Source organism: Scophthalmus maximus, chromosome 8, assembly GCF_022379125.1.
Source record: "Scophthalmus maximus strain ysfricsl-2021 chromosome 8, ASM2237912v1, whole genome shotgun sequence".
Classification (NCBI taxonomy): Eukaryota; Metazoa; Chordata; class Actinopteri; order Pleuronectiformes; family Scophthalmidae; genus Scophthalmus; species Scophthalmus maximus.
In genome coordinates this window covers 7002858-7018664 of record NC_061522.1, presented here as the reverse complement: position 1 = coordinate 7018664, position 15807 = coordinate 7002858, and the positions used below count along the sequence as shown (strand labels likewise).

Below are 15807 nucleotides of genomic sequence, written 5' to 3'. Positions count from 1 at the left end.
ATGGAATGTGAAGGTTTCACTGAAGACAAACAGAAGAGAGAGTGCGAATGTTACTTACCACTGATATCAGCCACTGTGATGCAATGAGGAAAAAGAATGACAGATTTTTTTTTACATTTCATGATATTCACAGCCAATCCGTTCAAAACTGAATATCTTTGTAAAGCATGCCAACGCACAGGTCATTACTCCGGCTTTTGCATACTAGAGAGGCCGGGTATGAAATTACCTGTGTGAAATTCAAATGAGGGCGCCATTTTACTGTCTCCTGTGGCACAATAAATCTTTTATTGCAACGGGAGGACTAATTTTTATTGCCTTGTACCTGGTGCTACCACCAAGCGAGTGAGGCGAGGGGAGCAAACGACAGGCAGCGATGAGGGGGGGACGGGGACGTGGGGGACTGACCGTGTTCGGCCGCGGCTTTGAGCGTTGCCTCCGAGTGAGCGGATCCAAAGGGGTTCCTGATGAAGCGCCGTCGCCGCCTTAAATCGTCCTCCCAGTAGTCCAGGCGCCAGAACTCCCTCGGCCGGCTGCAGCGAGACAGAAGTAGCACATGTGTTAGCAATTACCAGCCAGCATGGTATACCAGCCCAGCATTAGCACTTGGTCCGAGCAGGCGCACATAAAGCCAGCATTGTGTTTGGTGCCTTTTTTTTTTTTTTTTAAACCCTCTGAATCGCTCCTTAAGAAACATTCACTTAGACACAAGCTTAGAGCCAAAATCATGGAATCCCTTTCCTTGACACTGACACTATCTCCTTCGCAGAGGCGAAGGTGTTCCCTCTATTTGCCTTCTTTTTTTTTTCTCCCTCCCCCTCTCTCTTTAAAAAGAGAGCTGGGCACCAAATACCATCACAGAAGAGTGAGCAAATGACAGCGTGATCATTTTCCACACACTCTTGTGGCACGTGCTCCCATTCCAGGCTCATTTCAAGCCCAGCAGGACGCCTCTTGTCGGGACTCGTGGCTCGCGGGATAAGGAGGAGGCCATTACAAACACTGAAGAGGGGGTGGATAGCATTACCAATATTAATCAATGTCTATGGCCTCCATTTTTCTTACCAAATTACAGCTCGTCTTCCCAGGCCGGGTCAGTAAATCATTCTGCTCTAAAGGCAAAGAAAGTGTTAACTTTTAATGAGGAGTCACAGCCGTACAGCATTGTGCCTGTATGCAGTGTGACTGTCTATAATGAAATATCACATCAAAGTGATTTCATTAAAATCTCTAAAATATTCATTACTCGTGGCACATAAGGCACTTTATATCTGAATTTTTTCTTCTCCAAATTAAAATTATTTTTATTTAATTTATACTGTACAGCACCGCAAACCTGTTACTTTGTCTGAATATAAAATCAGCCCTTATGTTTGTGATTAACAACTCAGGTGTGGGGGGGGGGGGGGGGGGGGGCAACAATTTACAGTGCTTGGTGAAATACTGTAAATGTCTCTGCTGTGAGAAAAAATGAAAACTTGGATCAACAGGTTACATGTCCTCATTAATTATATATGTAGATAGCTACTTTTTTTTTTGTTTACCACAGACTAACATTTAAGTATATAAAGTCGTGAAAGCGAAGAAGGCAAGAGTCATGTAAAAAAAAAAAAAAATAGTAAAACATTTCTAAAGAAAAACTGAAAACTAAAGGCTCATACATGGCGGCAGTGTATCCTGTGAAGGTGTGGGAAGACACAGTTTATGGTTTCAGTGGCACAAGCTCGGACGGGAGAACCCCAGCATACTTTATGTTCTCTACTCTTGAACGCCGCTCTGGCCGGGGGCTCCTCACAAATCTTCAGGTCAACACGGACGATCACACGGGGGCCTCTAAAGAGGGAACGGAGCTTTACGCAAGCAAACAAATACGGTTTACAGAGACGGGTCCTCCCGAACCCTGTGTGTCCTGGCTGACATTGATTGTTTGATCTATTTGGACTAAAAATACAGAGAGAAATAAAAGAAAAATCGGTCTAAAAAAGGCAAGATGATTAGTGAGTGGCTACTGCTTACGTCTGGATGTAAAGCAGTTTGCAGAATAGATTTAATTTGGTGCGTACAGGACGGCTACAGAATACATTTAATTTGGTGCGTACAGGACGGCTACAGAATACATTTAATTTGGTGCGTACAGGACGGCTACAGAATACATTTAATTTGGTGCGTACAGGACGGCTACAGAATACAAATACTATGCATTTCAAAAAATAAAACTCGGTGAAATAGAACGAGGTGAAGATTTTGCATATTTGGAGCAATCAATTGAGTGAGTATGTGCTTATGGCTGCAGAATGGAAGTTGGAAAGACGGACGGGGGACGCGGGTCTGTGCAGGACCAGATTTCACACCGCTGACAAAGACCCTGCTCCGTGTTTGCATGTGATAGTCTCCGAACGCAAATGGCCACTTCATCATCCTGCCCGCGATGGTATTCATCTATGAAAATAATTATCAAGGGTGTGCACGGCGCCCAGCTCCGAATCAGGACGCACTCGTCTCTCATCTCATGAAAGAGGAGGAGGAGGGGTGGGGGGGGACTGTCCCATTCACACAATACACATTAATCCATCAGGAGGGGAGGCCATTGGCTGGAGTAATTAGTCACAGCATTGGGGGGGGGGGGGGAAAGACCACCTCTGCCAGTCATCTTCATCCAGCGCACCATGAACAGGCGACAATGGAAATCCTAATGATGGGGCGCTGGAGGAGGCGGACGGACGATGAAGGATACCTCGTCATCAATCCCTGATGAGAGCGCCGCCGTAAACAAGAATGGAGATGTACAGCGCCGCTATGCAACCCAGCCCCCTCCCCCCCCCCGCCGCCGCCGCCGCCAACCATCGCCATACCGAACGTTGAGTGTGCTTCCACAAAGATGATAAATTATTCAGAGCTCATCCATCCTGCTGGGGGCATCCGTGGCACAATTTACTGGAGCGCCATTCTTCAAAATAACAACAATTAAAATAACAAAGGGGCCGGCGTTGTGCTGCGGCTCACGTCAACCACTTGTGTAATTAGTAATTAGTTCGGTCATAAAAGGTGTCTGGAAGGGGCCGCTCGTTAGGTGTGGAGTGACTGTTGTCTGACGACGATAGTGAGGGACCCACACACACACACACACACACACACACACACACACACACACACACACACACACACACACACACACACACACACACACACACACACACACACACACACACACACACACACACACACACACACACACACACACACACACACACACACACACACACACACACACACACACACACACACACACACACACACAGAAACTGACGGTGTGTGTACAATACTTTATTACACATCACCGTTTGCCAGCCTTACACGAGGCTCTGAGTTTGTGTGTTAAGAAGAAAATGTGGAGCCAAGCCTGTCTAATGTAGACCACATTGGCTACTGATGAAACAGGGTCCGGAAGAGTTTTATGTGAGGTAGTAAAGAGTAATTACCTTCTTTTTTTTTCTCTCTCTCTCTCTCTCTCTCTCTCTCTTTCCTTTAAACATCTTTTGGATGCTCTTCAGGACTCTGGGGTTGTAAATTCAAGGAAGTTTACCAACAGAGAGGATGAACAAGCTCAGGTTTCTCCCTCTTACGTGGCCCCGATGCTCCCGCTCGCTAATCAGTTAACAAAACAGTCGTGCGTCCAATTTAATACACTCAACACAAACCATCGCCGCGCCGCCGCGAGGGGATGTTTTACTGGTGGGCTCTTGAAGATCTCAGTGGCTCGACTAAATTCTCCATTTATATCACAACAGAGCCGGGCGTCCAAGAAGATCTGTCGCTACTGGGTGACACACACAAAACAAATGGTGTAATTGTGTGGAGTGTGGAGTGTGAGAGCGGGTTCAGGATTAATGTCATGCTTATTTGGAAGAGATCGGCATTTAGAAAAGTGAAGGGGCCAAGAGAGCTACAATAACTGTGTCCTCTACAATAATACCCCCTGACACATTGGTGCCATTCACCCTGGTAACAAGGAAGCAGCTCGTCCATTTGGTGACTTAAATCACATTATTTCAACTTAGTGGAACGCGTGTTTTTAAAACACTAACCAACATAAGGTCAATGGTACCGATTCTCGGCTATAATGCTATTTAATTTAGGAAACCAATGTTTAAACTTTTCTTTCTGTGTTTTTAAGAGAACATTTGTTGTAGATTGTTTCCATTTCCTGCACAACCAAGCTTATTTCCCTAGGGGGGGGGCATTGGGGTTTAATCTTATCCTTAATACAACACTAATCTAGCATTAAGAAACCATTGAAATAAACAATCCCAATCCACTTCACCTCTATTAATCATCGCATATCATCGGGATGGTTGTTGTATGACGGCCGGCATCGCTGCTTATCGTTCTCAAGCGGCCGGTTTAAACATGTTAATAGATCCGTCTCTGCGGGTCCTGAAAGTTTGATAGCGCTGCCGTGTGGACGGTAATGACCGTTCATTTGCCGACAAGGACAAATGATTGTCATCCATCAACGTCCAATCAGACCAGGTTTGTCCAGAGACAGACGCATCACAGTTTTCTCACCGCTTCCTTTGAAAGATTTTTGTTGTTGATGTATTTTTTTTTAAACGAACATTGAAAATTGCTATTATATTATTGCTTTATATATCCGATTACCACCTCCACCAAGGAGTTTTTGTTTTTACCCATGTTTGGTTTGTTGGCTTGTTCATTAATTTGTCTTCAGGATTACTCAAAAAACACAAACCATTTGCACCATACTTGGCGGAGGGGTGGCTGATAGGCATTCAAGTTAAGATCCGAGAATTTTGTAATCACTTTTCTTTACATTGCAACATAGAAACTGATGGAAATGTCAAAAATGCCCTAAATGTTATAAAAATCATAGACATATTTATGGCGTTGATATCAATGAGTTTGTACAATTTGGTGCAGATTATCAGACTACTTCCTTTTACCCTTTTTTTCTATTTTAAGACTTTGACAGACACGATGAAGATATGCGCTCTGAGTGACAGTCTAGTTTTATTATTATCTAATTTGAATAAGGCTTTTTTGGTTAGCTAGAAATGCTAGAAATACTCACCAAACGCTTTTGCCAAGCATTGGGGAGGTAAAGAAAACACTGCCGTTGTGATGGGTTTATATTCAAAGCGTTTGATATTATGTTAATGACAACATGACCTTTATGGTTGCGAACAGGACATGCAGAGTGAATATGCTTTCATATATCACGACAAGCGACTGCACTTTGGCACAAACAGTCATTCATAACCTTTCCGCTAAATTAATCCGGGTGCGGCCAATGAGGCCTGCATATGCAGAATAGATTTCTCCCCTTGCTTATTTTATATTAATGCCAGTTCCCATTGGCAGCCCTCAAATTGCTCAAACATTGCCGCTATCCCCAAGATCATTTTGCTTCGATTTGCATAAACCATGTGTTTAGAAGAAACGGCAGAGCAGGAATAGATTGAGGATTTGTCATGTTGAGGACTGGTTGCTGGAGCACCGGCTCTTTGTCAAACGGTGGCAGCGATCGCCTCCATGGTATCTCCAGACTCAAATTAAAATGAAACAGGACCAAACACCGTCCCCGCAGAAAACTGTTTGGCATGATTAAGTCTTGCCGAAATGATTTTCTATATGTGCATTAATGCTTATCCTTCCCTCTCCGCGATGAGGTGCACGGGAGACAATCTACATGTGTGCATGTTAATTCACCTCAGCAAACGTTGTTTGCGAGATTTACCAGAGGTGACGTTGGGGTCACAGACTCGGCAACATTTCCATCTTATCCTCGGAGATGACAGTGTAGTCTTCATTCCATCGGTAATATTCATCACAGGATGCAGTCATTTCATTTGTCTAGTTTTTAGAATGAATTTACAGATTGTGCAATGTAAGTAAATCTATGAAAAACATATTTAATAAAAGAGTAGTCATGTTGACAGGGGGGGGGTGAAACAAAATTTGTAATCTTGGCTTATAAACGAATTCTATGTACAGTATATGTATTTATATCTATTGGGTTTTTTAATCCTCGTCAACTCCCTTTTTACTGATTCTACCGACACACACGAGTGCACACACACACACACACACACACACACACACACACACACACCCATTACCGAGACAACATAAGCACCTACCACTCCTCCCAATTAACTCCAATTTATCCGATAGCTTTCAAAAAGCGATCTGAAAGCAACTGTGTGTGATACTTGCATCTCGGCAACATCAGCAGCTTGTGAGGATCAAAGTGCTCCCATGGGCGGGGAGGCAAAAGGGCTTCAGACTCCCCATAATGCAGCGCAGCCCAATGAAATAATGCAAATGGGGCCCTAATTACCACCAGCGTGGTGTGCAGCTTCCAATTAGCAGCAATTACAATCAGTGTAAATTCACAGACAAAAAGCCAGACGATTACATTCTGACCGCATCAGATTTCGTGGGAGGTGAAGGTGTTGCGTTCAGCGAGGTTGTAAATAATGAAGCAGTTTCCAATCCACTGAGAAATCTTTTTGTTCTTTAAAATAGCCCGAGCGTCGTTTGCCTCATGAATACTATCTGAGCATCATGGACATAATAAATAGTGTGTACGGACTTCCACCGCTACGGCGCTGAAGTGGTACCATCTGTATTTTTTGATGAAGAGTCACATTTTTCCTGTGATTTTGACAACAAGCATTTAAGGCCATTTGTCACCACTACTGCGAGGTAATGAGGGCATCCACTGGACCGGAGTTGCATAATTCTGCCATTACTGGCCCATTGTAATAATCTTCTGACCTCTAGCTTTCAGGGATGTTCTTGAATGGTGTGACAAATCTGAACTCGTAGCCACGTCTCCAACGCACCCCAAAAGAAAAAACGCGGTGGACGAGCTCAAGGTCATGTCCGGGGTAAGGTAGTCCACATTTATAAATAAAAATGGGTTTAGCCTTAGTTTCGGTTTAACTCAAGAAACCACACAAAATTGAAAAAAATAAACTTATATTGTGTGTTAGCTCTCTGCTACTTTAGTAAACAAATCAGTCGTGTCCGTGAACGAGTGTTACCCCCGCGTTCCGTGCGATACAGGACCGCGAGGCGAGGCTGTCTGCTATTCAGGGGCACCTCCTCCCCTCCCTCCCTCCATCCATCAGACCGCCGTGCCCATTATACAGCACTTACAGCGCCGTTGCACGCGTGTCTGTGCCAAGTGCAGCAATTCCACCGCACGGTGATTGAGACGATCATATGAAAACACAAGTCTGACTAACTATAATGGGCCGTGTGGTTATCACTTCATTTGAGAATATGAACCAAAAACAATAAAATGATGGCAACAACCGCGGCAGCATCTGCCCAGAAAGAGGCCTCTTTCTTACATTTTAAATATGTATAATCTAATTTTTGGAATAATTTATCAGGTTTTTCATGTTGAATATTTGTACAATTCCACACATCTTAGGGGTTAGACTACGCTGTCCCTTTGAGTCATATTCTACCTTATCTATTTTGGTTTCAAAATGCTTGTGGTGTAGTTAGAAATGGCAAATATTCACTCAGTGGCCACTTTATTAGGTACATCTGTATGGTCAAAGGCAATCAAGTCTATTTTGATGCCTATAATCTTCAATCTTAATATTTTTTGGGCACACTCACGTGTAAATTCAATAATGTTGTTTAGCACTGAGGTCATAGTAGTGGTGTTGTACAGGAAAGCATTATATTCTGAGAGCTTTTTTTAATATTTTGCCTCCGTCATGCAGGTGACAGAAAATAAGAAACACCTCTCTTGAATTTATGCATTTCCAACAAAGTCAACAAAGATTATAGATGCTGTAAAGGTAGAAGATATTGCAGGGCTGTTGTATTGGTTTGCACACGTGTACCTACAGTAACACAAACAATTTTTTTCGTCCTTTTTTCTTTCTATTTACTATTATTCAAAACTGTCCCCTACCAAGTGCACTTGTCCTAAACTAACCAAGTCTCAACCATTTCCCTGTATCTATTATCTATATCAGATTTTAAGATCACAGATATTCAACATCGAGCTCCCTTGGTCCCTTCCTGAAAGGATGGTGCTGAACTTGACCTCACACACGAGAATAGGGGGCGCGAGGTAAATCTACAGCAAGAATAAAGGGCGAAGATCTATGAGAAAAAGACGACCCTCCGTCTCCGGCTCTCTATGCTAGGGAACACCGGTGTTTTATGTGTCCTTTATTCTGCTTTAGTTGCACAAGAAAGTGCTGGATTCTGAAGATAAAGGCGATTTTTTGGCAAATGGTGAAAGTAGCAGAATAAATGGCCTGCTGGTCCCTCGGTGTAATTACAGTGGCTAGAAGCATACCGATCTATCACAAGGAAGGGAGAGGGGGGGCTGACACCAGCAAAGGGGTTAGTCAAAGGAGATAGCCTTTGACTAACTACTGGCCTCGGACAATCGATACTCTGCAGATATTGCATCCAGGGTGAAAGGAGGAGGAGAGGGAGAGAAAAAAAAAAAAGCCCTAAAAACTTCCCGAATGGCTTTTCATTCAGATATTGATCAGCAGCCTTTTATCATGACCTTGCTCCACCAAGGCCATATACTTTCTTAAGGGTATATGAAACTCATAAATCTGAGAGTTGCTACGGAGTCACACCGAGCTCGTGAGCAGCAGCAAGGCAGTGAGGCAGGATGGTGTAATTGGTCTTTCTGGGATGGCGGCCTTCATTCATACTTCATAACAAGGATTCCATTACATTTCTGAGCTGCTGCCAAGAGGACGGACTTTAAAAAGGGAGTTAAAAAAAACAAGGAATGGGTGACGGTAATTTGGTTAAACTTAAAATCTCTTCTCACCTCCAGTTGAGGTGACACACTACAGCAACACATGTACATTACATAGGCAGCGCTTTTAACTCTGTGACGCCCAGGCAGGGTAGTTGTACCTCAAAAGGTTATTTCTGCAGATGTCAGGGTGTATGTGAACAGATTGCAAAGTAGCTCTGCCTACTTCTAAGAAATATATATAAATCTTTGGTTAGAAAGATTTAAGCAGACATTTGAGTTTAGTGTGAAAATAAAAACATAGGATTGCAACAAAGGTGCGAGTCTGATCTTATTCATTTCCACACGGTCCACATTCTGCGACTGCAAGTGGCCGAAGTGCAAACGCAATCTTAACCTAAGTCTAAAGTCTTAAGTTTAAAATAAAGCATCAAAAAAATGTTCCAAGACAATGCCTCGCATTTCAAGACTGACTCTCAAATAATCATTTGGGACGCAAATATAATTAAAATGAACATGAAAAGTGGCTTCAATAATGATCTTCTTGAGCTCATCTGATAGGCTGGTGCCCAGTGCATGGTTGTGAGAATAAATTTAAAAAATCATTACCACGATCAAGATTAAAAGTAGTTTTCACTCAAACACTTGATTTTCTTTGTCATCATAAAGGATCCGCTGAGTGTAATTTTTGCAGTGCAGTCCCGGTCTACACTGCAGCACTTAACGCTGATAACATATGGACATCATCAGCTGTTAATATGTTTCGCCGTGACACTTTGTTACTATTCGTTACAGCCCCAGCCACTGTACTGTATATACAGTCGCGGTAAATGTTATCATTAAGGCTATATTCTTATTCATATCCATGAGCAAGACTGCACGGTAGGGCCATTCGTGCCGCCGTGTTTTATAAAACTGATGGAACGCACGTCTGTCAAACTTGAACAGTCTCCCCGGAGATTTAAGGAACATCCTTTTTGTCCCCGTCACAACTTCTCGGTCCCAGACACATGTCACGGCGTCTGATTTATGAGGTGGAGGGTTTCCGCGTTCAAACCCCTTTAAGGACTTCGGTGCTGCAGATCTCCGCTCGATACTGCCGGGTCTCGTTTACAAAGGATGAGCATAACTGAAGGCTCGGATTTCTGCGCGCAGTGTGTTTATGCTTTATGTTTATGACAGTATTCGAGGCGGATGGATGACGACGACTCGAGCCCCAGCTAATTGGTTTTTAAGTAGTCGGGACATGGACCTAAAGGAAACAACCGTCTCCGCCTCAGAAGAGACGGGGAGCGGCTGACTGCTACAGCTGCCACCGCTCAGTGCATCGGGTCATGTTTGTGTTTAGACTGAAAGTATTTATAAGTAAACCTAAAGCAATTACCAGTTAAACATTACCAGTTCAGTACTATGCAAAGAAATTGACTCTGCTCAATGTAAAGATTTCATTTCAAAGCTCTTACTCTGTAGATGCAACTTTACCATCCTAACGTCATTTTCTGTCACATTTTACAAAAACTTGGTTCCAAAAACTATTAGCTAATCCTTAAAGATTAAATATAATATTCAATGCTCTGTAAAAAAAAAAATGTAGAAGGGGACAAATGACAAATGAATGTTGTATGATCCAGTACAAATCGGGAAAGCCGGTGGATCTGCAGTGTTTATTGTATTCCCAAACACAATAAAGGCAATCTGATGGTCAGATAAGTCGGCAGCTGCAGAGTTTTCCATCCAGCAAACAAGACACACTCAACCTTATACATACAGATTTTCACAATCACTCATCAGCGTGGCTTGGTGGTATACAGTATATAGTATTCTGTAGCTAGAGGAAAGGATGTGGTGGGAAAAATGTCCCCGTCTTGTCTTTGTCTCCATCTGAACTTTTGATGCTTAAGCAACAAATCTCTCTCCCTCTCTCTCATCCCGGTTCCATCCATCGCCCTCTCTTTCCCTCCGTCTTCCTGCCCCTCTCGTGTCTCGCATTTCCGAAGGGCCAGTGTACTCTAAACAGTTACGTTCTTGTTTCCTATGGTTATAATCTCCACTGACGTGCCGGAGTCCCATTTCCTTTTTCAGCTCTGCGTCGCACGGCGCCGCCGCAGCCGTAATGTACATCGTGTCCATAAAACATGCACGCGAGGCGGCGCAGACACTGTGCAGGCCTCGGCTTTAACACATGCATTACGTTCAGTATTATGTATCATAATTGTGATTTAGGTTCGGGACCGAAAGTACACAAAGAGAGATCATTCAGGCTGCCGCAGCTCCTCATGCGATCATTTATTCAAGGAAAATGCTAAGTGAACATAAATGTCCACACTGCAGCGAGAATTGGTGCGTGCAGAGCATTATTAATTGATAACTTGGAAGCGCTACAGTTGTAATCCAGAGGAGGAGGCTCAACAAGAGGGATGGAACTAACTAGGCCTGTTAAGAATGAAGGAGCAACACAGTCGTGCTGCAATCAGATTTGCTTGTTTAATAGAAACTTCGTAATTTGTGTGATTTTGTCATTTCCACTGAGATTCCTGTATTTGTCTTTTTGTCTGTGGTCTCCCCTCAGTCGTTTGAAGCAGGTGCGACAAAGATGGAAAAAGGTGATGTCACATATTTCTGTATATTTCATATAAAGAGGTTTTTAACCCAAACTATAATTATATAATAATTTTATATTATTTATTTAAGAATACTTGATTTTACATAAAAATATTAGAATTTTGAAAACACAATAGGGGCTTCAACAACAAATCTTAATTCATGATTCACAATTTCATAATTTCCCTTCTGTTAAATGTGAGATTTTTCTGCTTTTCTTTCTTTCATATGTCAATAAATAAAATATCTTGGACATCATATGACTGGTACGACAAAACAAGAAATCAGGAGGCTGGGGGTTTGGGCTGTGGAAAAATTGCAAGACTAACTTAAAAATGAAAACAAGCATTCGTTGCAGTCCCAATGGGCGTTACAGGTAAATAGTGGCTGTCAAAGTAGAGAAAAGGTAATGAAAATGACATAAACGATATTGTTTTTGCTCTGCACTTACTTATGCATAATGCACTAGAAAAGAAAAACCATCACTTCATTTATTAGCTGATCAACATAAATTAAACTAGCAACATTCTGAATCTGAAAATGTATCAATTGTTATTTGAGTCATCAAGCAAGAAACAAATCATTCACTATATAAGTTTTTAAATGTGAGGTTTCGCTGATTTTTGACTGTTTTGTATCATTGTAAACAAAAAGCATATTGGGCTTTGTGATTTGTATCATAAGGACACATTTATCATCAAATATTCAAAAGATCAAGTGATTATGAAAACAATAATTAGATGCAAGACTAAGGACCAGCTGAGATTTTCAGTAGTGTAACACGAAAACAGGAGCAGACTCTGGACGTTGGGTACTACTGTACTTCCTCTGAGCTGACTTTGTTTATGAATCACATACAATGCTTCATTTCGAATGGATATTTGAGAGGTTTATTATTATTCGACAATCTGTTTGATCCATATTATCTGAAGTGGTATTGTTGAAAAAAGAACAGAACCAAATCAAGAGGTCAGACTCAGTATTATGTGCAGACACCATTCAATGTCCCCTGCTGTATCATTAGTGGACGGGAGAGAAAAATCCTTTTCTGGGACTCACTGTGGATGTTCTGCCCCGGCTTCCTTCCCCGCAATAGCGCACCGGAGAAATGACATAGCACAAGATAAAATAGTAATGCTAATATCAATAGTTTGTCCATTACAGGTCAGCTAACTGTCTAGAGGAACAGTTACAAAGCTGTTCGTTTTCCGATCAATATGGGGGCATACTGTTTCAATTTTGCCGGCATTGATTTTCTCTATAACACTCCAACCCTAAAGCATTCGTCTTTCTGAAGGAAGGAAGATTTGATTTACTGAAGAAAAATTGGAGTGCACATCACAAAGATCTTTTGCCGGGCGGGAGTTTGACATGCCAAAAGATGGATGTCCCTTGGCTGGGAAGCCTCTAGCCTAAGGGCGTCCATTAGAGCAGCGGTGCTGCAGAAAATGAGTTGCTTATACGAGAGAGGAGGAGCGGAGGGAGAGGATCTGGTGCTCGGGGTCTGTGTGTGTGTGTGTGTGTGTGTGTGTGTGTGTGTGTGTGTGTGTGTGTGTGTGTGTGTATGTGTGTGTGTGTGTGTGTGTGTGTGTGTGTGTGTGTGTGTGTGTGTGTGTGTGTGTGTGTGTGTGTGTGTGTGTTTTGGGGGACTAGCTGTAGGTGAGGCTTGTTAGAGTAAACTGGGAATAAAAAGGGATGCTGATGCTACATTAAAGGAAAGAGAGTAAGACAAAGTAAGAGTGCAGGAGTATCCCTAAACCTCTGCATCTGGAATAATTCTTCCATTTGCCTGACACAGACTTGCTGCATCAGTAGATCGTCAACAACGGCTCTGGATTAAAAAATGAAAGTGTGCACAATGCTACTACATCACACTCCAACCTCCTGCAGCTGCATTCACCTTCCTTCTACTTCCCCTGCCTCCTCCATCCAGAGAAAAATTTCCATGGTACATTAGTCAGCCTATTAGAATGCAATAAAGGGAAGGTATAAGACGGAGAGAGAGAGAGAGAAAGAGGAGAGTAGTGCTAGTCCCCAGAGACTGTGAGCTGGTGTTCTCCATCATCTGCTCTCATCTCCTCTCTCTGTCCGTCGACTTTGTCTAGGTGTCATATATATGAAAGATGATTCCTGACCCAAATAAACACCGCAGCAGTCTGGATGCTCAGTGGACCCCAGCTCAGAGGAAAGGGGGAGATGTGGAGATGTGGAGAGGGAAAAAAGACATCTGCCAGTTTCTTTCATTTGTGGCAATCTTGCTACCTGTTCATTTGCTTTTTTCCCCTCCTCTTAGAGAGACAGCAGGCTGGCACGTTGTAAACCCGAGTCTCAAGACACTGGGACAGAAATCTAGGGATGGACATGCAGTCACCCCATCTGTCTGTCTGTGGCTCCGTCTATGCCTTGACACTAGATGACAGATAGATACTGCCCTTTTGTCTGGCGGAAGGAATTCTCCCTGGACATTCAGTGAAGAAGATAGTGAAACAAGAACAGCAAAAAGGACAAGGGCTGAGGGAAAAAAGAAATTGTGTGCATCGATGAAGAGAAAGGAAAAGAGAGAGAGAGAGAGAGAGAGAGAGAGAGAGAACTACAGACAAAAAAAGACAAAGCCAGGGAATGGAAAAGGGAAAATCACCTAACACCTCTTTTCTCTGGAGGCCAGGGCCGCTGTAAGCTGGATATTAAGACACAAATTGCATTCGGGCGGGTCACACCATGTCAGAAGATATTAGATGCCTGCCGTGAGGAAACAACAATTCCCATCAGCTTGTGAGAAAATAATATTTTCATTTTCAGACTCTTTATTGAATGGAAACTTTGGGGAATACGTTTTTATGGCATGTGAGAGCAGGCGGGCTTGGATTTTTACACCCAGGCAACAAAAAGGTCGTAATCGTAGCTGTGTCTTGTCTTTGTGCTCCTGGATTTCATTTTCACAGCAGGAATAAAGGGTTGTGGTTGTTTCACCGCGTGTCCATTCTCTCCCTCCCGCTCTTATGTACTGGTGCGCGTGTTGCTGCACCATGAGATTTGTGTAGGTGAGGAATCGGGGAAAGAATAGCTTTTAAATTGGGACAACTGCAGGTATGCAGGTGTGCTTCTGAGTGGGTCTTTTCCTTGTTCTTTTTCTGAATTCACAGCACCAGATGTTTCTCCCATGCCCACATACCTAGGGCTCCGGTGCGAAGCTGCACCACCTGACCTTCACAGTAATTGACCAGAAATATTGATGTAATGGCACAGGACTGATTGTGATTTATTAAAAGAGCGCTGCACTCCAAGGCCCAGTGCCAATGGCTCCCTGCGCCCATCGGCAGCCATTAGGAAAACCATCAATAGCGCGGCAGCATAAAGGACCAGTAATGGGGCGACTTTTCTGGCCAGAGCTCGTAGAACACAATCTCCATAGTAAATAGTGCAGCCTTGTGTGGGTACACATGAGAGTAATAGAAAGAAAGAGATGGAAGGAGGAGAGGGAGGGAGAGCGATGGGATCAAGGAAAGAAAAATCTGACAAATCATACACCAACATCCTGATAGAACAAAATAGAGAAGGGAAAACAAAGGCAGCCAAAGATAGACTCCTGATCCAATAGCAAACTAACCCTCGCCAGACGAGTCTCCGGAGAGTTGGTTCAGTCTAACAAGCGAGAGCCGGCGGCCGTCTCTCCGGCTCACTATTACACACTACCTGCACAAACAGCCGTCACTAGGGAATAGCTGCAGTGGATTCTTGCAGCCTTTCTGGCGAAACAAACACGGAGGATAAGGTTCCCTCTGATCTTAATGGGAGCGGAGCTGTTTAAATGGCTTTCATCTCTCTCCCAAGTCAATGCATCATTCAGCCCACAGCTGACATTTTCACCTTTGCAAATCTAATTTAATCAAAGTCATGAGTATTGGGGGATGAGAGAGATTATGAGGAGATTAAAACCATTACACTTGTTTGAATAATTCTCAAGGCTGAGAAAATGACATACTATGAACACCGTTCATTAAAAAAGAAAAAAAAAAGGTGCGTACCCTTGATTAAAGGATTTTCTACAGTAGCGTGTCCTGGCATGTCAGAACAAAATGTGATTATGATAAAATATAGAATGAAATTTAGAGTTCTCAATGTTCTTCACATTTTTACAATCTTTTTTTCTTTTCCTTTTTTTTTTTTAGACACAGCTTTTGTTTTACCTTATGGAAGAGTTTCCCCATGCTCCGTGTTTGTCGGTCAGGATGTTGACTATCTTCTGGATGAGCTGAGTGGCCGTCACATGGTCGCGGTACTTGGCTGCCCGGATGAGGTGGTCACACATTTTCTCCTCATCTCGCTTCTCTGACGCGTACTGGGCACAGTTGGACTGCAGAGGAGAGAGAAAGGGCGCATCACACATTCTGCAAATATGAAATACGCAAGAAATATGTAAGTATCTTGCATGT

At 43.0% G+C, this 15807-nt stretch overlaps 1 protein-coding gene across 5 annotated transcripts in view; it reads right to left on the bottom strand.

Moving 5' to 3' along the window:
* lrba (LPS responsive beige-like anchor protein) overlaps positions 1-15807 on the bottom strand; it is a 173703-nt gene that overhangs the window by 75495 nt on the left and 82401 nt on the right. For 3 of the 5 annotated variants that reach the window (XM_035637809.2, XM_035637807.2, XM_035637808.2), the window contains exons 36-38: positions 15562-15728; positions 409-533; positions 59-73 (exon numbers count right to left, since the gene is read on the bottom strand). In XM_035637809.2, the coding sequence (XP_035493702.2) occupies positions 59-73; positions 409-533; positions 15562-15728 (307 nt within the window). The remainder of the gene's footprint in view (positions 1-58; positions 74-408; positions 534-15561; positions 15729-15807) is intronic. The other 2 variants (XM_035637811.2, XM_035637810.2) reach the window with 1 other exon arrangement.